The following is a 22,666-nucleotide window of genomic DNA, read 5'->3' as shown; positions in this document are numbered from 1 at the left end:
TGCGACATCTCACTGATTCTGATCCGTAGGCGGCTCCGCGCTGCACTCATTTACGGTTTTAGCTGTTTGGTGGTTGTTGAAATTTTGTGAGGTTTAACCTGAGATTCTGGCTTTTCGGGCAAAATAAATTTATAATAAAAAAATCGATTCAGTTATTCATCCCTCCTAAGCCAGGGGAGGAGCTGGAAGTGTGGCCAGTAGTGATGGGATTTCCGGATCTTTTTAGAGAACCGGCTCTTTCGGCTCGACTCACTAAAAAGAGCCGGCTCCGAACCGGCTCTTCAGGTTGTTTTGTTGCTTTAATTCATTTATTATTAACAATAATATAAAATTATGCACAAAAGGAATTACTAATGTAAAAAAAAGTGGTTTTATTTATATATGTTTATATATAAATATATGCGGTGGCCCCTAGAGACAAAGCACGTACAATTTCCAAAGCACGTACAAACTCCAAAACACATCTCTAGCGTTAACTTCCAAAACAGAGCTACCTAGATCACTTAAATTACACAATTGAAAGCATATGTGTATTGTTTGTGTATTTATACACAAGCACTCATATATATTCAAATAATTAAAAAAATGTTCATTTACCTGTTACTTCAACACACCAAATCTGGTTGTTGGTGCTTGCTGGAAAAAAAAGTGCAAGAGAGAGGGTGAGAGAAAGAAAAAAAAAAACACCCACGGCTCGCGATAAGGAGCCGGCTCGCGTCGTTCACATCAAAGACTCGGCTCTAAGAGCCATTTCGTTCGCGACCGACACATCACTAGTGGCCAGTTAGCATGCTGCTTCTATCCGGCAGCCGTGTCTGTTGCTGCCACAAAAAACGGATATAAGAAATAAGGCAAGAAAGTAATTAACCCGCTGATGAAAATGGCTTGTAAAATATTCAGTTGTGTGTCACTGTACGTTTTAAGCTTATGAGCGGAATAGCAATCCAGCGGTTAACACAACTGAGCTTCCCGGGAGCAGCAACAGCTGCACTCGCCGCCTTGGATGGTCCGTCAGTGGCTGGGAGGAGGCGTTAACACGTACGGCGAAGCTGAAGGTGTGGGAAACCTTCCCAGATCATTGCTCCAACTTTGGTTCTGATGGTCCGGGGAACAGTCGCTTATTTCTATTTTATTTTTATCGATAATAATAATAATGATCTTACAGATTTTTTTTAAAAAAATATTTATATCTTTAAAAAGTCATGTTTGATACTCTGAACTAAACACGCGTCTTTTAAAATTCAATTTCTTTCGAAAATGTCTGAAAATGTGGCGAATCTGAAACTTAAAACGTGGAGCATGTTATGACAGGTTGTACCGTTAACAAACATCAGACAACGTGAAAACCGGTTAATCTGGAACACCGGAAGTTCCGACTGTTTTTTTTTTCTTTTAAATTGCGACCATTCCTCCCAGTAGCTTGACGAAGTCACCACATTTGCCTTCCTTAGCTCTCAACTAGCCGTGCGAGCAAACCCAGAGACATACGTTCGGGTACAGACTGAGGTAGTGCTGTTGTTTCTCTCTGTATCAAACGCAGCCTGTCTGTGTTTGCATGGTCTGAAACTCGCTAATGAATGACTAAGGCGAAGTTTGCTAACTTACAGCTAGCAGCAAGTTGAAAAGCGTGGGGGTGTCCGTCGTACAGCTGGTCTCTGCGTTATATTGTCAGCGTGTTGTTGTTATTACAGTTATTACCTACAACGACCAGTGGAAGACAATATAGCGTTTTATGCTGTAACAAAGGTGATGATTATGCATGGAAATGGAAATTACGAGTCACCCCGTCATTGTACCGTACATCACTGACAGCTTTGTTCTGATTTGATTGTCTGTCATAAAACTAAAGCGCCGTTGTGATCCGAGTATGTGGAGGAAGTATTTTCTCTGAAGGCTCACTGTTACAAATGTGCACTAATCAAGCTTTAGGTCAAGTCAGCCGCCAGACCTCCCTGACGACCTCTGCTCATGTCAGTGTTGTCAAATCTCGCGAGAGGAGCTAGAGTTGAGAAGTCACATGAAATGTATATATTTGTTTATGTTCTTATATCTGCTCAGTTTCAAATGGCAATACAACCAACCGGGGGAAATATCACTTTATGAAGAGAAATGTGATACGTTTCATCAGTGTAGTGTAATGGGAGTATTTGCATCAACCTTCAGATTACTTGGCAGCTCTGTTCTGTCACATCTTAAATGTACTCCGTTGGACTGAGATCTGGGCCCTATTCCAGGAAGGTGGCTGAAAATGAGTCTGTTAACTGTGAGGTGGTGGCTGACAGACTATGTGAACGTAACATGCTCGCTGGCAGATTTTCTTCCTGACTTATCGCTTCCTGCTGCACCTGAACCAGCTCTCTGACACTCTTTCCTCATTCATAAAGTCACTGCCAAAGTGCACAGTTTGCTATTTTGTTATATCTGGTTTGCTTTTTTGTACTTAACATAACTGCTTTTACAATAATTCACTCATATGGACAGACTTTTTAAGAATAAAATGTTTTGTCTCCATCTTTCTAACCCTGCCTCAGTAGATGATAATGCTTATGTCAGCCTGTCAGCCAGTTTTCCTGCAGTCATCATTCATGCTGTAATCAGTCACACTGATTGAGAAAAGGTCTGTCACATTAGGGAACTGGCACATGTTTGAGTGAAGACTAGGCTGAAGTTATTTTAAGACTTAAGTGGGATGAAATGTGTTTCAGAGCGAGTTGTTAAATGCAGGATGCTCAACTGTTTATGTTGAATTTGTTCACAAGTTAACATTCAGCCATTAAATGCTGGCAGAGTCTGAACCTCAATGTATTTTCCACTGAAAATATCCTAAATCAGTCACACACGGGCCAAAGTCTTGATTTCTCAAAAATTATTATTAACAATATAATAACCTGAATTAAAAGGTTTGAGCAGACATGGTTAGCTGTCTGTATATTCAAGGAGAAATTAAAATAGGAATAAAAAAACAGAATTAGGAGTGTTGGCAAAGCAGCTATATAAGTGGTGCTCAAGCAGCTGTTCAGTGTTCCAGTGTTATTAGACCCAACGTTCGATAACGGTCAGCTAATGGAGTTAACAACTTTTTCACCCTTTAGCATCATGTTGGCCAAGTGGTTAGCAAACAGAAACTTGTCTATTACGATGCTAAATCACTAAAGCTTATTTACTTGCTAATGCTAGCTTTTTTCCATACCGAGCACTAGTCATAACTGATCTCAGGACAGTGAAAGCAGACCCATTGGCAGCTTGTCTCGCAGGTTGCTCTCCCATCAGTTTACTGTCATAGACCAGTGGTTTAGCCATAATGTACATGCGCAAACCACCAGAAAAACACTGCTGGCCTCTGAGCTTACTGAGCTCCAGCCGTTATCACTGTGAGAAAGACACGCTTTTAAAACAGATGCAAACTACTGTTTCCTGTGAGATTTGAAATGTCCTTTGTCTTCATGTATCCTCATTTTTACATTGGACATTCAAGCACTTCCTGCCTTGCTTGTCCTGACAGAGCACGACTGACTCAAAGGGAATCGGTGTTCGTAGAGCGACTCGTTTAACCTTTTTTGGGGGAGGTATATTGCTCAGTTGTCAAACAAAGATGTATTAGCATCTGACTTTTTTTTGTTACTTTCTGTTCTTAACAATCCTACAGGAAGTAAGCACTTTCAGAATAAAGCATGTCCTTCTCTTTGTAGATGCCAGGGGCTGGTCCATGGGTGTGAGCCGACTGGATGTATTCTACCGAAGGCTGCTCCTCACCAAACTCTTCATTGGGGGATGGGGGAAGCCTGAAGACCTCAAGAGGTATGAAGCATCTTGTCATGGCCCTTTCACATAGGACGGGGCATGCACTGCGCTCTGAAACCCAATGTTTTCTATACGTGCACCAAACAATAACGGTTTCCTGCCTGCGTTTAGCAAAGTGCAGCGCAAGTGTCCTGTCGGGGAGTACTACAGTTGTGCTAAATTCAACCACACAGTGAAGCCAACCACAGAAGAAAGTTGATTCTTTGTGATATCAGAATCAGAAAGGGTTTTATTGCCAAATGTTGAGCAGGTTTACAACATTAGGAAATTGCTGCGGTACTTAGTGCAAACATACTGTCAGATAATGCTTAAATAAACATAAAAATTAAAAGTGCTAAGTAGATAGATATATACATGAGTGCAGGTGGTGATCAGTGCCAAACATGGAATGATGCAGTGAACACAGTGTAGGGTCATGTGCTAGTGGTGGGAACAGTCATACGGTTATTGTTCATGAGTCCAACAGCAGAGGGGAAGAAACTGTTCTTATGGCGAGAGGTTCTGGTGCGAATGGACCGGAGCCTCCTGCCTGAGGGGAGGAATTGTAGATGCCCACTTTACTCTACAGGGTGGGCCATTTATATGGATACAGCGTAATAACATGGGAATGGTTGGTGATACTAAAGTCCTGTTTGTGGCACATTAGTATATGTGAGGGGGCAAACTCCTCAAGATGGGTGGTGACCATGGTGGCCATTTAGAAGTCGGCCATCTTGGATACAACTTTTGTTTTTTCAATAGGAAGAGGGCCATGTGACACATCACACTTATTGGTAATGTCACAAGAAAAACAATGGTGTGCTTGGTTTCAACGTAACCTTATTCTTTCATGAGTTATTTACAAGTTTCTGACCACTTATAAAATGTGTTCAATGTGCTGCCCATTGTGTTGGATTGTCAATGCAACCCTCTTCTCCCACTCTTCACACACTGATAGCAACACCGCAGGAGAAATGCCAGCACAGGCATCCAGTATCCGTAGTTTCAGGTGCTGCACATCTCGTATCTTCACACCATAGACAATTGCCTTCAGATGACCCCAAAGATAAAAGTCTAACAGGGTCAGATCGGGAGACCTTGGGGGCCATTCAACTGGCCCACGACGACCAATCCACTTTCCAGCAAACCGTTCATCTAGGAATGCTCGGACCTGCACCCATAATGTGGTGGTGCACCATCTTGCTGGAAAAACTCAGGGAACGTGCCAGCTTCAGCGCATAAAGAGGGAAACACATCATCATGTAGCAACTTCAAATATCCAGTGGCCTTGAGGTTTCCATTGATGAAGAATGGACCCACTATCGTTGTTCCCCATGTACCACACCAAACCATCACTTTTGTTGTTCCCACAGTCTTGGAGGATCCATCCAATGTGGGTTAGTGTCAGACCAATAGCGGTGGTTTTGTTTGTTAACTTCACCATTCACATAAAAGTTTGCCTCATCACTGAACAAACTCTTCTGCGTGAACTGAGGGTCCTGTTCCAATTTTTGTTTTGCCCATTCTGCAAATTCTGTGCGCCGATCTGGGTCGTCCTCGCTGAGATGCTGCAGTAGCTGGAGTTTGTAAGGGTGCCATTTGTGAGTAGCTAATATCCGCCGAAGGGATGTTCGACTAATGCCACTCTCCAGTGACATGCGGCGAGTGCTGCGCTGTGGGCTCTTGCTGAATGAAGCTAGGACAGCCACTGATGTTTCTTCTTTAGTGACAGTTTTCTTGCGTCCACATTTTGGCAAATCCAACACTGAACCAGTTTCACCAAACTTAGCAAGCAGTTTGCTGACTGTAGCATGGGAGATGGGTGGTCTCGTAGGGGGTCTTGCATTGAAATCTGCTGCAGTGACCCGGTTACTGCGTTCACCAGATATCAACACGATTTCGCTCCTCACGTGTTAACCTCTTCGACATGTCAATGGCTGTGAACAAAGAGAAACTTGTAAATAACTCATGAAAGAATAAAGTTACGTTGAAACCAAGCACACCATTGTTTTTCTTGTGACATTACCAATAAGTTTGATGTGTCACATGGTCCTCTTCCTATTGGAAAAACAAAAGTTGTATCCAAGATGGCCGACTTCTAAATGGCCACCATGGTCACCGCCCATCTTGAGGAGTTTGCCCCCTCACATATACTGATGTGCCACAAACAGGACTTTAATATCACCAACCATTCCCATGTTATTACGCTGTATCCATAGAAATGGCCCACCCTGTAGTTCTGATTTCTCAGACTTTTCTGATTTAGTACTCAGGTCAGATGAAATCATTCTTTAAAGTTACAATAATGGATTACACAGCATTTGGGAATACATTAGATGACAGTATGTTTTGAAAAGTGTTATAACTATATTTAAGGACATAATTCCTCCTCTGTTATGCTCTTCAGTACTGTGCACCACACAGTACCCAAACCCTACTCCCACGTAGGTTGATCATCTCGTTAATAGACTTACATCCTCACTGTGTACGACTCTGGATATGCTGACCCAAAAACAAAACCTCAAATCACAAGTACTTGACTCTCTTATATCTTAAACACACATCGTAAAGCAGCTGACTCATAAGCTTGAGAAGAAACGGTGTCTTAGTAATTTAGAAGATCTTCATTCAGCCTGGAAAAAGAGTTTGTTGCTGTACAAACAGCCCTCTGCACAGCTAGGGCATTTTCCTGCTCACCACATATTGAAGAACAACCCTGAGTTTCTCTGCAGTACTGTAGCTGATGACCAGTTAACTGCTTTACAGACACACAGCTGCTCTTTCAAGAGTTTTGGAAATTAAAAGGAAGGATTGGCCTATAATTAGCTAAGAGAGCTGGGAGGAGTAATGGACAGTTTAATTACTACCACCTTAAAGGTTTGTAGCCCATCAGTGGCATAGACTGATCATATTTGAAACTGAAGCATTAATTAATGGTAGTACTTATTTGGGCAGCTTAGAATTGAATCTAATAGACTTGATGGTTTGGAGGAAGTGAAGTTAACTCTGGATCAGTCAGTGTCAGTCTTATGTAAGGCAGCTGGGGTTGGTTCTTCAATCAGTGATGAACAGGAAGGTGTCTTAGCTTTTTTTTCTATAATTGTTGGTTTATCATTATTTTATGTTGTTCTAGGCTAAATGATCTTCTAAATTAGTGAGACCCCCCAAGAGGGTCATGGACCTCCTCTTGATCCTCTACCTAATCAGGCGTGAAAACGGGTGTGGGTCACAATCAGCCAGGGTGAGGTCATCGTGAAACCCGGCCCCACCCTATCATGTGATTTCCTAGAGCTAGTGGTGGTCGAGCTGCCCTCGCCCGCACTTCATCAGGTGGTAACCTCCAGCTTACAGTGGAGCAGGTCGTGGATGAGATCAGCACGTCCTCAGCTGCAAACTGATGCGTCTGTTTGTTTTGTAGAATCTTTGAGTTTCGAAAGATAATTGGAGACAGAGAGAAGTGCAAGTCTCTGGTTCCTAAGGACTATCCCGTTTATATAAACAAGGTACATCATTTATTTCCTCTCTTTTCCTTCTTGTGCTGTTTAGTTTTTGTATTATTAGTTGTTATTTGTGTGTTTGTGTGCAGACAGAGGAGCTTGCTGACTGTCATGTCCAAGAGGGCTTCTTTATCTCTCCTCTGGAGCATTTGGTTCCTGGGATCCTGCCACAAGAGGCTGTAAAGGCCAGGTACAAGAGGTGCTGTTGTTTGCCACTGCAATGAAAGGAGACAGAGAATAGACAGGAGAATGGGTTGTTTCCGAGTTTGATGCGGTGCTTTGTCCAGAGGGCCAAATGGATGCTGGTTTAGGGTCTTTCAAACGTACAGACGGGGTTTTAAAATAAAGTTATTCAGTTATTGTTTTAAACTTGAAACATTCATTGAATAACTTTTTTTTTTTAAAGAATATTTTCTGTTATAGTTACAGGAAAATAAGCTCAGGGCGGCAGACGCACGCAATGAGCAGCTAGAGAAAGACGAGATGAAAACAGGAACAAGAAAATGACGCAACATAATGTTCGGTTTAGTTTTCCTTCTTTTCTCCAGCATTGTTACCCTCAAACTTCTTGAACTCGTGATACATATACCCTCTGTCACGTCTGAGGTTTTGCATATCAGCACATGGTTAAAAACATCTTGTTCTTACCAATTTTTCAAATCAGGTAAATACAACCTCAGATGTGCAGAAATTACAGCGTCATTATTTATTTAACAAAAATTCAGCTGAAGCTGTGAAATCTATGGCAGCGACTCGTTACACAGGTGACATCCTGTCACGGTGCTGTGGTGGAAATCACTGAGCTCCTGAGAGCGACCCATTCTTGTTTGTAGCAGCAGTAAATGGACCGGCTCTTATCTAGTGCTTATCTACTCTACCTGAGCACTTGAGGCGCTCTATAGGGGCGGGTTCCCAGACAGAGATTAAAGCTAGTCCTAGATTTAAACAGCCAATGCAGACTAACAGAAATCTGCTTCCTCAGTCACGGTATAAACAGTGCCAGACTAAGTCTATTCCTGACTAAACTACGCTTGTTTACTGGAGGGAGATCAGAGCTAGTCCAGGCATAAACTGAAGTTTAAATAGAACGTCCCAGCAGGCAGGTTTAACTTCAGAGTTAATGTTGTTTGGTGAATAACATGGGTTACTTGGAGAATCTCAGAGATGATCAATGAAAACCGTCTGCTAGACGAATTGCTGGCAGAAGTCATCCACTGAAGCTTTTTGATGACGTCAGTTTTCGAGCTCGTTTCGAATGCATAAAGTAAACGATGTGGAGATCAGTTCATTTTGGAACCCAGTCTTTCACCCAGTAAGTCCAGTAAGTCTGCAGGTGCTCTTAACTTTGTCTTTTGGCACCTTTCACAGAGAAGCTGGGGGTTTATGTGGCCTCAGTGAACCAACAGTGTCGTTCACTGTGTGCAGGACCATTTGTGGATTGAGAAGACAGTACATAAAGTTCCCAGATGCTGAAACCTGAGTTAATTACAAGTTTATGAATTTGGGAACTTTCCAGGAGTCATTGGCTGCATCAGTGGAACCACAAAACGTCGCTCCATCCCAGATGCTGAGCAATACAGGAATCCCAAGAACTGGTTTTCCATTAATGTCCAGGGTGTATGCACTCCCCAGTTACAGTTTTCAAATATTGTTTCACGTTTGAAAGGTGTCACTCATGATTCCTGGATTTTAACTCATCACTGTGTTTGGAAGAGGAGATGATCATTATTGTTGCTTGGTGACCGTGGGTGTGCTCAAAGTTTTTGTTTACACCTGAGCAAAGGTGCTACAGCCATATGCACACTAGGAGTCTAGTGGAGCACATGTTTGGAGGAGTCGTTTTCAGAGTGCACTTCGATTCACACCAAGAAGCTGCTGCATTGTCATTAATGCAACAGCTGCTCTTCATAATACTAGAAGATGCACCTTCACCTCCAACAAACCTCAGAGGAGGACTGGCAGAGGAACGTTTGCATTGTGCTGCTTTAAGCAGCAACTTTTGACTAGCACTGGTGTTTTAAATGTTCTTAACTCTTATACAAACAATAAGAGTGTTTCTGCAATTTGGCTTAATTTCTATTGAATAATTAAAGATAGAGCAGGGCGATATGACCAAAAATATTTATCACGATATACATTTGAAAATTTGCGATAACGATATAACTGACGATATAATTGACACGAGACAAAATACTTTAGGACTCCACAACTTTATTAGTGCAAAAAAACCCATCAATGTATTTTCACTTAAACAAGCAGCTGTTTTTTATGTGCATTAAAGTTATATAAAAATGTAACAGTGCAAATGCAAATTCCTCGCTGACAGTTTAACCAAAAGGCATTTCCAGTGGAAACTGGCCGACATATCCTCAGCATAACCATGTATAATATCCACAAAACTTAAAAAGAGGTTAAACACACACAATACGGTAACATTATGTTGAAGCACAGTACGTATCACTCCGCGAGGCTCCGCCTACGATAGCCGTAATGCTCCGACAATCCATCAAGCGGTGCGGCTTCGTAGCTTAGCAAAGTCGTACTGAAACATTTGACAGATTTTCGAGCGCCGTGTACATAACATCGTTTCGAGGTCAGTAAACACAACCAGAGTTCATACATAAGGCTCACGGGATTATAAGGGGCTCTGTCGACTTTCAGAAAAATCAAAGGATTGATTTTAAGTGCGCCGTATTTTCCAAACAACACGGTAATAACGACGGCCGCTAGCATGCGCTACCAAAAATAGTGCTTTGTTGTGTATCTGACGGACGAAAGCTAAACCAGTTCCACCACTGAAGCTGCAGCATTTTTACAAACCAGTCCAGCTTCATCTGTTTCATTCAACGATCCGCTTTCGCTCTTCTCATTCTCCGTCGCCACCATGTGCGTATGTAAACAAAGGCACTGCGCATGCGTGTTTTACCCATATTCTATCGCCATATTTCATTTTCTTATCGTTGCCCAACATTACACCGGTATCACTGTGAACGGTGTGATATGGCCCAGCCCTAATTACAGATATAGTTTAATGTGCCGTGTTCTGCTGTCCATCTGAGGTTGTATTTGCTGAATTTGGAGCTAGCCACATGAATTGTTAGGGCTGAAATGTAAGCTGTGTTTGTGTTGAAAATGTTTGAAGAGGATTTACCTATGCTGTGGGAATGCTGCCTGTAGACCTGCGGGTCTCATCGTTTGTGTTGTTTCAGGTTCCAGTTCATAGTTCCTAAGAGGTGGCAGAAGAACAGACCAGTATGTATCCACTTAGCTGGGACTGGAGACCATGTAAGACTCTTACCTTTATTTTAATATGAATGTGCTCCCAGGCATCCGCCACAGAACTCATAATGCTGAAACAAATACTTATAATACCAAACCAAAAAAATAAAACGATGTAAGTCCAGAGTTGTGCTGATGGATTTCTGTCTTTGCCACAGCAGCTTTTTCTTTATCAAGTAGAAAAACAGTTGTAGTTGTAACTTCTTTACACTGACAGAAGCGGAGTTTGACTGGTCCAGACCATCTAAGATCAAAGTGGGCCGTATGTTGACACCCCTGGAGTAAAGGCCACTGACAATCTTGTTTTCCTTTGAAATAACAACGAGCAGTGTTCACTTCCCTCCCACAATCATGTAAAAACAAAGCACATGGATATAAAGAAAGTAGCTTTTTATCACCAAGTATATCATCCATTATCAGGCTATAGGACAGAGTCCCAAACACAGAGTAACCTGTAATGTTTCAATGTGCTCTGATGTTCAGCAGCTCTCAGAGTGCACCGAGCAGTGAAAGAAATAATTTATACGACGTGAGCTCGTGATCATCAAATCACAAAATTAATATTTTCTGCAGCAAGACCGACTCACATGTCTTTATTTGCAGCAGCACTGTTATACATGTTTGTGTTGTTTACAGTTGTCTATCCCGTGTGCTTTGATAATGTCACTAACTGCAGTAGGCAGCGCTCACTGGATCCATTTTTGTGTAAAAGAAGAGTCAATGAGGGTCAGACTCCCTTCATGTGGATGCACACAAAGAAACCCAGGTTATATCGTAGTGAGTCCCCGTGGTTCTAAAATGAGGTGATCCAAACCTCACGTGGCATTTTATGATTGAGTGGGTGAAAAACTATGTAGGCTTTAGCAGTTTGTTAGTCTGGAGCATTAAGGTGTCGATTAACACCAAGGAGGAAAGACCCAGCAGCCATCTGCCTCCACCGATTACAGTGAGCACAAAGGTGGAGGGGGGATGATCTGTGTCTGCATCGATACACAGACCCCGGGACCACGCACTCCTCTGTATACCACAACATTAACTGAAATGTGAGGCTGTGTGTCCAGCAGCTGAAGCCTGACCACAGCTGGCTCATGCAGCAGAACAATGATCCCATCCACAGAAGCAAGTCTATAACAGACGAGCTGAAATGACCCGTCACAGTCCAGACCCCAAATCAACTCCAGTCCTCTGACTTATAAAGAAGAGTGTCGTATGTTTAGTGCTGTTGTTCATTTGAGGTCATATTTACATAATTATAGAAGCTGTTAGGGACCAGATGATTCCTCAGAGCTAAAACTTCTACTGTGTTTTTGACATTACTGCAAGAAATCCTCAGAAGTTGAACAGCAGACTTGGTTCAAGGTCCAGATTTACTGTGGAAGCAGAGAAACGCGTCAGACGAGAAGATTCAATAATGGTGTCAAAGTGTGTGGTTAACTCTGGAAACTGACCCCAACAATCTGTAGGATCCAGGAGATGTCACTGTGATGATGACCTTTGGAATGCTGTTTCTATCCTTGTGTTTCTATGACCTGTAGTTTTTCTGGCGTCGGCGGACCCTGATGGCTCGGCCCATGATCAAAGAGGCAGGAATGGCGTCATTACTTCTGGAGAACCCTTATTATATCCTTCTGTTGTCTTTAACAACAACATCGTTTGTTGTTAACTTTCTTTCAAAGTAACTCACGACAAACATGGAAACTCAGTCAGCGAGTGTGTACAAACCAGTCGCTGCTGCTGCTGATGAAACAAGCACATGACAAACATGCTGTGGAAAGTTCCTGTAATAACCTGTTTGTAAACAGAGTGTGCACTACGAGCCACACTCACCTGTTCAGACACATATTCATAGAGCACTTCTGCTACAGACACGTCCACACTTGGATGCATCGATTCACGATCCTGCCCGAGGACACTTGTAGATCAGAGGAGCTGGGAATCGATCCAGTGACCTGATTAGAAGACAGCTGTGTCATATTGTTGTTTTTATTTAATGTCTACTACGAACGTTCCTTGACTGATGCTTCACATGGTTATCGAAAACCCAGAGACCAACTGTAAGTTGACTTGATCGATTAAAACCAGTTTGGTTGTTGGTTTGGGAAATTTAGTTGATTTAAAAAATGATTTTTAACTTTGTGATACAACAAAGATTCTCATTTAGTTTTCATGTTTGCAACAAGAAGGAGAAAAGAGGCAGAAATGAAACGTCTTCGATGTTTCCAAATCAGATTTATGGGCTGATTCAAACACCTGTTGGTTTTATTTACATTTTAAATGCACCACTAAGGCTGTCGTTTTCAAGCATTGTTTGTTTCTAAACTGATTCATTTGACAAAGCGAGACTGTGTGAGACACACTGAGCTGTTGGATGTTGTTATAAAAACAGACTTCACGGCTCGATTTTTCTCAAAGTTCAAATGAACGTACTGTAAATTGAATATAGATATCATTTGAGTGTTTTAGACGATCCAGTCTAAAAAATGTGTCAGACCTGTTTGTGATGGGCGGGGCTTTGATCCTGGAATCAACAGTCCTGCTTCGCTGGCTGGAGAGAGAAGGATACTGGCCCCTGGGAATGACGGGCATCTCTATGGGAGGATATGTAAGTCAAAGAAACGTATTCAACAAACAGTTAATGTTGTCAAATAACATTTTACCACTAAATGTTTAGTTGTCGATCTTGTTATACGACAGAGCAGCATCTTATTCCAACTTTGTTTTATTGATTTCAGCCACGACATGCAAAGTTAGCAACAGCAAACCGCCATCCGAATTCTCCCCCTACCAGGTCCACACGAGACAAGACACCGCAGAGATCCAGTCTCAAGACCCATACACATAACAAGCATAACAAAAAGGACCAAACTAAACAAAAGGAAAAAAATAAATAGATAAATAAAGTAAAAATAAGATAAAATAAAAAAACACCAAACTTATAATGTAGCCTCGCTCAGTTCACTTCAGTCTCAGGAAGTAAGGTGATGGTGTCCACCAGTAAGAGAAATGATTTCCAGGTTTTGTTACATTTCCTAATAGAACCTTTGAGAGAGAATCTAAGTTTTTCTAAGTTTAAGTTAAAGAGTACGTCCCTCACCCAATGGGCTCATGTTGGGGGGTGGGGAAGCTTCCACTTCAACAGAACAAGCCTCCGAGTTCGTAAAGTGGGACAGAGCAGCGTCTTGGTTTCATTTGGGGAAAGAAACTTGCAAGCCCAGTGTTATCTCTCTAAAGTGTGTCACTTGTGTGTCTTTGTATCCAGATGGCGTCCCTGGCAGTGACCAACTGGCCCAAACCCATCCCTCTAATTCCCTGTTTGTCCTGGTCCACAGCCTCCAGTGTGTTCACCACGGTCAGGAGCAGTTCTACCTGCTGTACATGTATAAGGACACATTCACTTATTATTGCTTTCATACTGTTTCTGCCATGCAAAGCTGATGTTACTGATCCAATACTAGTGTTAAATTCATGGTTCAGAGTCTGAATGCAGCTGAAACTGGGAGTCAAATTTTTTCAGTTTATCAAAATCAGATAAGACTGTTAATACTGAGTCTGGTTGATCGGACATTTATTGATCTTTCAGGAGTTTATTTGTGGTTGTATGTTTATCTGCATTTTGATCATCTCTTGAGCAGGAGGAACAGTTAATGACTGAAAAATGTGTGTGTGTGTGTGTGTGTGTGTGTGTGTGTGTGTGTGTGTGTAGGGTGTGCTGAGTAAAGCAGTGAACTGGACACAGCTGGAGAAGCAATACGCAATTAATTCAAGGTATGAAGAGGAGATCATCAAGCTGCTGGAGTACTGTGGGGTAAGTGTTCCTGCAGTTTCACAGGAGTACAGAATATTACTCAGATTACTTTCACAACTGTACGAGTACAACTGACTGGAAAAAGTATCCGTGTCTTCCTTTCATCACTCCCTCTGCACACACTAATACGCTGGTAAAATGTTTTTTGCAAAGACTGAATTTTTCTTTGTTTACTAAAATAAGAAGTTAAGTGTGAAGCTGTGTGCTTGTTGTGTTTTTGGTGTTTGGTCTTGTGTCATACGTGTAACACATACATGACTACACTACATCTTTTGCTGCGCGTCCACTTCTGGTAGGCTGATTCCTTTAAGATGGGTCCCAAACTTGTAACGAATGTGGACGAGCATTTCCACGAGCTGTCTAAAGACCACAAACTGTCAGTGAGCCAGTGCACCAGAGTGGACGGAGGAAGTGACTGTGGTGGGGCCACAGACGGAGCAGAGCATCTGTTGTCGCTGGGGAACAGTGTTGGAGCAAGCTTCGAAACTCTGCCAACGTGAGTGTTCGATCACTAAACCTGCTGATGTGTTGGAATTTTTATAACATTTGCATTTTGTCCAGTTATTAGTCGACGTTGCTTCTTTTTCTTTTTTAAATGACTTTAATGATCCAGTTCAGTCACAGGAGGCTCCACGCTGACAGAGGGGGCAGCCAGCATATATGCTGGGCAGCTCGCTGGCCTGATTCTTGGCTAAGAAAGTGAGACGGACCGTGAATCACAAAGAAAAGATGACATATTTTTCACTGCTTTGCAAGGACTTTGAATTGATTTGTTAAACAGGAGAAGAAGCTGTCTTTGACTCCAAACTGAGTGTGGTACCTTAGCATTGCCTCTGTCCCGCACAGGTGGGCGTGGCTTTGCATATTGTTTTCCTCAGTAATGTTTATATGAACTGAACTGCAGCCGAACAATTTGTACTTCTTTCAGGCTTTTACTCACATTTCTACACAGAGATTGGTAAACAATGACAGGTGTGTGTTTGTGGGACCAGGAAACTCGTGTGTAATCACACATTAATGCTGCATTGTAAGAGTACAGGTGTTTTAAGACTTGCTACTGATTTGAAAGAACGATGCTGTCGAACATCTGGTTGAGCATCTGTTGCATGTTTCAAACAGTGCACAGTAATATGCAATTTTCCATCAGTATAAACCTTTATGGTTACAGTATCAACAAACATGGACGTCCAGTATCGTGCAAAAGTCTTGAGCCATTTCCATTTTCCTGTTTTGCTAGAAAATGTGAAAAAGGGGCAGAAATGTGAAATGCATTAACTTAATAGTATACAGTGCTCTATAGTATACAGTGGGGAAAATAATAACTTGATCAAGTGTGACAAGCTTCTGCAGGCAGGTTCCACAGCCACAAACATTTGACCGAAGGATGCAATGAAGTTGTGAAAGTGTGATATGTGATATAGTGAATGTCCACAAGGCTGCAGGCCCTGACGGCATCCCCGGGCGTGTTCTCAGAGCGTGTCCTGGGGAGCTTGCAGGAGTGCTGACAGACATATTCAACCTGTCCTTGGCCCACGCTGTGGTACCGGCCTGCTTCAAATCCACCTCCATCGTCCCGATACCCAAAAACTCCAACCCATCTTGCCTCAATGACTACCGCCCAGTAGCACTCACCCCCATCATCACTAAGTGCTTAGAGCAGCTGGTCCTAGCACACTTCAAATCCTGTCTCCCCCCCACCCTGGACCCCCACCAATTCGCATACCGCCAGAACAGGAGCACAGAGGATGCAGTCTCCATCGCACTGCACTCTGTCCTCTCACACCTGGACAACAACAACACCTACGCCAGAATGCTGTTTATAGACTTCAGTTCAGCGTTCAATACAATCCTCCCCTCACAAGTCATCAGGAAACTGACAGATCTGGGCATCAGTTCCCTCATCTGCAAATGGTTACTGGACTTCCTGACCAACCGCCCCCAACATGTCCGGCTGGATAACCGCTGCTCATCTACCATCACAATGAACACCGGTGTACCACAAGGCTGTGTGATGAGCCCTTTCCTCTACTCCCTCTTCACCCACGACTGCAGACCTGCTGATGGTTCCAACACCATCATTAAGTTTGCAGATGACACCACGGTGATTGGCCTCATCAGTGACAACGATGAGGCCGCCTACAGGGAGGAGGTGGATCGTCTGGCTGAGTGGTGCGACGGAAACAACCTGCTGCTTAACACCGAGAAGACCAAGGAGCTCATCGTGGACTACAGGAGGAATGCTGACCCACATCCACCCATCCACATTAAGGGGACGGCTGTGGAGCGTGTGAGCAGCTTCAAGTTCCTGGGAGTCCACATCTCCGAGGATCTCACCTGGACGACCAACTGCTCCAAGCTGGTCAAGAAGGCTCACCAGCGCCTCTTCTTCTTGAGGACTCTGAGGAAGAACCACCTGTCCTCAGACATCCTGGTGAACTTCTATCGTTGCACCATCGAGAGCATCCTGACCAACTGTATAACAGTCTGGCACGGGAACTGCTCTGCCTCGGACCGGAAGGCGTTGCAGAGGGTCGTGAAAACTGCCCAGCGCATCGCCGGAGCACCACTTCCTGCCATAAAAGACATCTACAGGAAGCGGTGTCTGAAAAGGGCTGGGAAAATCATCAGAGACCCCAGTCACCCATCACACGGACTCTTCACCCTCCTGCCCTCTGGGAGGCGCTACAGGAGCCTCCGGACTAAGACCACCAGGTACCGGAACAGCTTCTTCCCCACAGCTGTCAGACTCCTGAACTCTGCCTCCTGACATCTGACCCACGTTAAACTCATGGACTGAACATACACACACCCACAATGGACAACTGTACCCTCAAACACACAATAATAACATGGACTGAACCACCACTCACAACCACTAGCACTTTATATAGATACTGTAGAAATGATCCACATATCTAATTTATCTTAACTGCACTACTGTATAGCTCTGTAAATAATCATTCTGTACATACGATAATTTTTAACCCTACAACTGTTTATAACTTGCATAGTTCCCATTTCTGTATAACTGTATATCTCAGATTTCTGTAAAGTTTTTCATATTTATATCCTGTTCATAGCCTGTACATACCTATAGTTATAGAATATTCACAACATACTTCATACCGTGTACATTATAACATACCATAATAGACCCATTTCTGTAATATACTTACATATCTATATTATTGCTAATATATATTGTAATATATCTATATCACTAAAGCACTTCTGGATGGATGCAAACTGCATTTCGTTGCCCTGTACCTGTGCATGTGCAATGACAATAAAGTTGAATTCTATTCTATTCTATTCTATATCGATAATGGAATAAGAATAAGAAAGTCTGATCCCCAGTGAGAATGTTTCATTATTAAGGGACATGAAACCGTTTTTACATGGTCATTTTTTCTGTCTCCTTAGAGCTCTTGGTGGATATAACACACACGGGAGAAGGACGGATCCTGCCGAATGTTGTCGTCCATCTTTACACAAAGAATCTATAAGTTTCATGAAGGGAGTGATGGATGAGTGCACACACATGGCCAACTTCTCTGGTGAGTGCTGCAGTGAATGATTACACCTCTGCTTAAAGAAGAACAAGCGAAGAATCACAACACTTAATTAATCCCTGTGGTCAGAGTTGCTCCCAGACATGAAGAACAGTAACTGGATAATACAACATATTACAAAGTTACAAAATATATACACAAGTAGCTCAATTCTACACATGCCAGTATATAACACAAATGTATGTGGTTGTTGTCAGCAGCACATCACAGCCGTCAGAAATGGTTTTGACCAATAAGGTTGCAGGTGGTGTCGTTAGAGTTGGCGTGCGATGCTTGGTTGTTGGCGGTGATACTAAAGAGCTGATGCTGTGATAAAAGCGTCGGCTGCTGACGTTTGATGAATTGAAGGTCGCGCTGCTGACAAAGTCGTGATGGTCATACTGGTTTGTTGGTTGCCATTAAAGTGTGGATACTGGAGCATGGCACAATGAGCGAGACTACTGACGCCAAAACAGAAAGATGGACAATGACACCACGAAGCTGTTGGCTTGTAAAATTGAAACCGTATAGAAGGAATATCAGCCAAGTGTGGAAAGAATTAAGAGACTCGCAACAAGCTCATGAAAAACGATGTTCACCTCAGATTAGAGAAACTCAGCACCGTCTTTTTCGCACCTGTAGAGCCTTTGTTTAATCTGATTTTACACATGAAGTGTCAGTTTTCTGCTCATTGCTAAAATAGAGACTTGTCCCACCTGTGTCCTCGTTCCTTGGGCCGTATGTAGACAGTTCCTTACGAGCTCTTTTGTCTCTGTTACTTGAACAGTACACAATCTCCAGCGTGATTATTTTTACTTTTAATATTGTGTTCAAAGGATTTATTGAATGTTTGATGCTGAAGAGGACCACCATCAAAAGGCGTAGAAGATCAATTCTGCTGCTAATGAACAACACAGGGATTGTAATCATTCTCCAGGATTATCATTGTGAAGCTAGAACACTATGAGGGAAATAGGATGACCTTCGCTTATACAAGAAGGTGTGAGGTGAGAGGAGGCACAGGTCATCCTCCACCTGGCCTTTAATCAGACTGCAGAGGACCCAGCTGATCTTCAGTAATGTTTAACAGCTCACTGTTCCTGCTGTGTCTACCACCCTCTTCTGGCAGATAAGATTTTCATGTGTTTTGCACAAAAGTGAAAGAATGTTGTGACTGTAGATGTCCCTGTGTTTCCCTCTCTGCTGCAGTTCCTGTAGATACCAGTCTCATCGTTGTCGTCCAGGCCAAAGAGGATGCATATGTGCCCCGAACAGGAGTCCTGAGTCTGCAGGAGATCTGGCCAGGCTGTGAAGTCAGATATCTGAGAGGAGGACACATCAGTGCATACCTATTTAAACAGAATATATTCAGGTAAAGTTATAGTGTTGAAAATGATCAAAAAGGTGTTTTTTATGTTTCTCATTTATGCCTAATTAAACTATACTCACACAAAAACATGCTAAATCTGAGAAACTTCGCTGGCAACACACAACCCATATTTATCTGCTCTATTCTACAAGCTCTAGTTTTGAAACGTTGCTGCTTTATAGCAGAAAGTTGACATTAGTAACAATACAATGAGCGTTATGGACCAGAGTGTCCTTCATTATGAATATGAATTCAGACTAGATGTCGATACCTGAATGATGTCTCCACTGTACCAAATATGACGTCAAATTCAAAGAAAAATCTAGAAATTGTTCAGAGGAGCCAAAGTTGTTTGTGGAAGTGTCACAGCTGCACTGGTTCAGGCGTGGAACATATAGACAGATAACTCTGGCTGTGGACGGTTTGTCGTCTCTGAGAATATTCGTTAAACTGTGGCTGTTGTCTGGTTAATCTGATGTTAGAGTTGGGCCACCCTCACAGTATTTCACACATTTCATCATTTTTATGTGTATGATTTGTTTGTCATGGACAGCTTTGCTATGTTAACGTTACCTGTTTCATTTCCAGACAGGCCATATATGATGCCTTTGACAGATTCTGCGTGAAGTATCCCAACCTGCACTAGCCACTGGAGGCCAGACTGGACGTTTGCCTTCACGACTCTCAGTGTGGCAGCTGAGATCTTTCCTTGTGAGGCACGTGTGACATTTACAGGGTAGCCTCAGAGAAGGTGGAGCTGAGCACGACTCTTCCTGTTTGTATAAGGGTGTGTGATCTAGGTGTGCGACAAACCTCACCGTGCATAACTGAAACTGTAGCAGTTTAAAATGTTGTTATGTGTTGTGAAAGAAACATCCAGGTGTCTAGTTTCAGTTTGATAACTGCTGGTGATCATTAATAGCACTGTGTCCAGTTTTTATTGCTCCTGTATCACCAGGCTGCAAGTGTCCTGCTGTATTCCACTTCTCTTCCTTATCTGACACAACCTTGGATGTGATACTCGAGCCCGAGCCATTCCATATGAAATCACAGAGGTTCCTCAGAACTGGCCAGTTTATGTTGGACTGACTTTAGCATATTTGATGAAACCATGAAAGATTCTTACTGAAAATTGTTACGGTTGTACAGGTCCCTGAAATTCTTAGGAGCTGGTTGAAATCTGGCGCTTTTTTATTTTGATGCTCACGCTTAAATCTTCGATGATCACATGAACTTTTCTGGGCTGAAAGAAACATTGAGTACGAGATGTGGGATAAAACACTGGGGGAACGCCGCTCGATCGCTTTTCCCTGGAATGTTGTCCTGATGTCACATGAATCGAATTTAAAGGAGGCTGAAGTCAATGTTAAATCACAACAAAGTTTGATGGTCACCCAAACAGAATGTAATGAAAGTCGATGCTTTGTTCTGTGTCCACTGTGACTGGTGGACTTTGAGGTTAACTGGCTTCACTGTGTTTGCTGTGCTGCTCACACACATGTAAAGTGGAAACAAATAAATCTCCTTTCTGACAATTTCAGCACATTTCTTCTTCTCTTAGCTGCTCCTATCCATATATTTCAGCCTGTATTTTTGTAAGAACTATAACAGTGTGGACAGCAGGACCCTATGATTGTCTGTTATTAATAGTATTGAGTCCACCTCTGAACTCTGTGGGAAAAACGTAAATTGGAAGAACATTGTTATTCAGTATTTAACCACAGTGCGTGCATTATGATAGAAATGGACAATGAACAGGACACTGGATGCTCCTTAGAGGCACAGGCTGAAACTCGATGATGTCTCAGACAAATCTGTGCTATGGAAACAAAGATCGGCATCATTCACTTTGAAGTCAGCACATTTTTGGAACATTTCCTCCGATTTCAGTGTCTGAAAAAGGACTAAAAGTGGGTGGAGGGACCATTTTAGAAACATATATAAAAGTATTTAAAGCAGAGATTTCACATTGTTATAAATATAAACATTTTCTACCGTATAATTTTCCTACCATGTTGGAGCAGGAGGGTTGGTGACCCACCATCCTGTATTTGGACCTACTACATCAGAGCATCTGTGTTAAAATAGTGATGTCGCTCTATAATGAGTGACTTTGAGGAAGATCATTGAGTTTAGTGAAAGAAATGTTAATTCTAATTGTAATTATGAACTATATGCAGATATTCTTGATGCCATTACAACTGCTGAGCAGTACAGGCAATGTTTAAATCGCCACACCTCACTGGAAGTGTTTTATTTGTGTTTTCTTTTAAGTGCTTCACATGTTAACTGTGTTGTGTTTCATACATGACTTCTGCTGTTTTGTTTCTTAGATTTCTCATTTCTACACTTGCAAAAATAAAATCCAAACCCACGAGCTGTGAAGCCTGGATCAGCATTAAAGGATTTCTTCAGCCTGCTCGAGCTGCAGGTCCTTGCTTGGCAATAATAATCTTATGGTCACTGATAACGCCCGATCGCTGTGTGTGCAGTTTCTTTCTCACAGGTCATCACTGGAGTGAATACTCACTCACTACTTAAGTGCACGGATGGGTGTTTATGTGTATCATAGATTTCAGTTATAAACCACAGACTTTATAATGAAGCAGCTTCTCTGGTTGAATCCTGTCATCCTCCTGAGATATCAGATTTCTCCAGAGAGCCGCTGTCTTACAGCCTCCGACTACCTACGTGGTCTCCGTTAGGGGGGGCAGAAGAGGCCCCAGCCCTCCATGCACCAACAATCTGCAACAGCTGATCCCGGGAAACACAGACGTTCCCAGCATAGCTGAGAGACAGAATCTGTCCACTGTGATCTTAGTGATGTGCAGTACTGCAGATTGTGGTATAGATGTGATACCAAGTAAATGTATGGCCAGTATTGCTGATACTTTTAATCTATAAAAGCAGCTTATGTAGGGGAGAGCAGTGTATCATAACTTATGACATGAATCACAAGTTTGCAACTTCTGCGGACGTTTTTAATGAATCGCTGTGATTCTGCAACAATGAGTTGATAAAAACACACCTGTGAGCTTTTCATTTGAAACTTTTTGTAGACCTGAAAGGTCCGTGTGCCTGTCTGCAGAGCACAATGTATGAAATGTGCCTGAGACCTGAAAATATTTCCTTAACTGTTCACCAAAGCCTGCTGTATCTGACAGTGAAAGAATGATATCGATGCTCCAAATAGATTTAGACTTACAAACCGCTGTTTGAGGGCAAGTCAAGGCAGTTCACCTCTACTCAGTTATGGTGCATTATAAGCCATATATCTTTAATAATTCATGTTTTAATTATGAACTATCAACACTTGAAGATTCCCCCATCTCCTCTGAACAGAACGGTCTAAGAATGACCGCTCTAGCCCCTACGGTTAGGAAAT

The 22,666-nt window shown here is 42.5% G+C and overlaps 1 protein-coding gene across 2 annotated transcripts; it reads left to right on the top strand.

The window, feature by feature from the left end:
* The first annotated feature begins 799 nt into the window (after window positions 1-799).
* abhd18 (abhydrolase domain containing 18) lies at window positions 800-20,816 on the top strand. Of its 2 annotated transcripts, none has more exons than XM_084908720.1 (14): window positions 800-1,055; window positions 3,690-3,798; window positions 7,199-7,283; window positions 7,367-7,467; window positions 10,487-10,562; window positions 12,092-12,178; window positions 12,585-12,610; window positions 13,020-13,158; window positions 13,816-13,905; window positions 14,260-14,361; window positions 14,658-14,857; window positions 17,785-17,918; window positions 19,122-19,284; window positions 19,870-20,816. In XM_084908720.1, exons 1-14 carry the CDS (start codon window positions 1,004-1,006, stop codon window positions 19,925-19,927), a joined length of 1,422 nt encoding a protein of 473 aa, XP_084764846.1. In that variant the 5' UTR covers window positions 800-1,003; the 3' UTR covers window positions 19,928-20,816. The 2 variants fall into 2 exon arrangements, with proteins under 2 accessions (XP_084764846.1, XP_084764852.1); XM_084908726.1 differs by lacking the exon at window positions 800-1,055 and adding an exon at window positions 1,389-1,506.
* The last annotated feature ends 1,850 nt before the right edge of the window (window positions 20,817-22,666 follow it).

Source organism: Perissodus microlepis, chromosome 2 (assembly GCF_051167445.1).
Source record: "Perissodus microlepis isolate ML-2025 ecotype Zambia chromosome 2, ASM5116744v1, whole genome shotgun sequence".
NCBI classification, from domain to species: Eukaryota; Metazoa; Chordata; class Actinopteri; order Cichliformes; family Cichlidae; genus Perissodus; species Perissodus microlepis.
Note: the sequence above shows the minus strand (reverse complement) of the source record. Positions and strands in the feature narration are given on the sequence as shown.

Bases quoted from the DNA above. Each gene is read 5' to 3' on its own strand.
- abhd18 (XM_084908720.1), top strand. From the start codon at position 1,004: ATGGTCCGTCAGTGGCTGGGAGGAGGCGTTAACACGTACGGCGAAGCT. The intron at 12,179-12,584 runs ATCCTTCTGTTG...GATGCTTCACAT, and splicing joins TTCTGGAGAACCCTTATTAT to GGTTATCGAAAACCCAGAGA. The intron at 17,919-19,121 runs GTGAGTGCTGCA...TCTCTGCTGCAG, and splicing joins ACACATGGCCAACTTCTCTG to TTCCTGTAGATACCAGTCTC.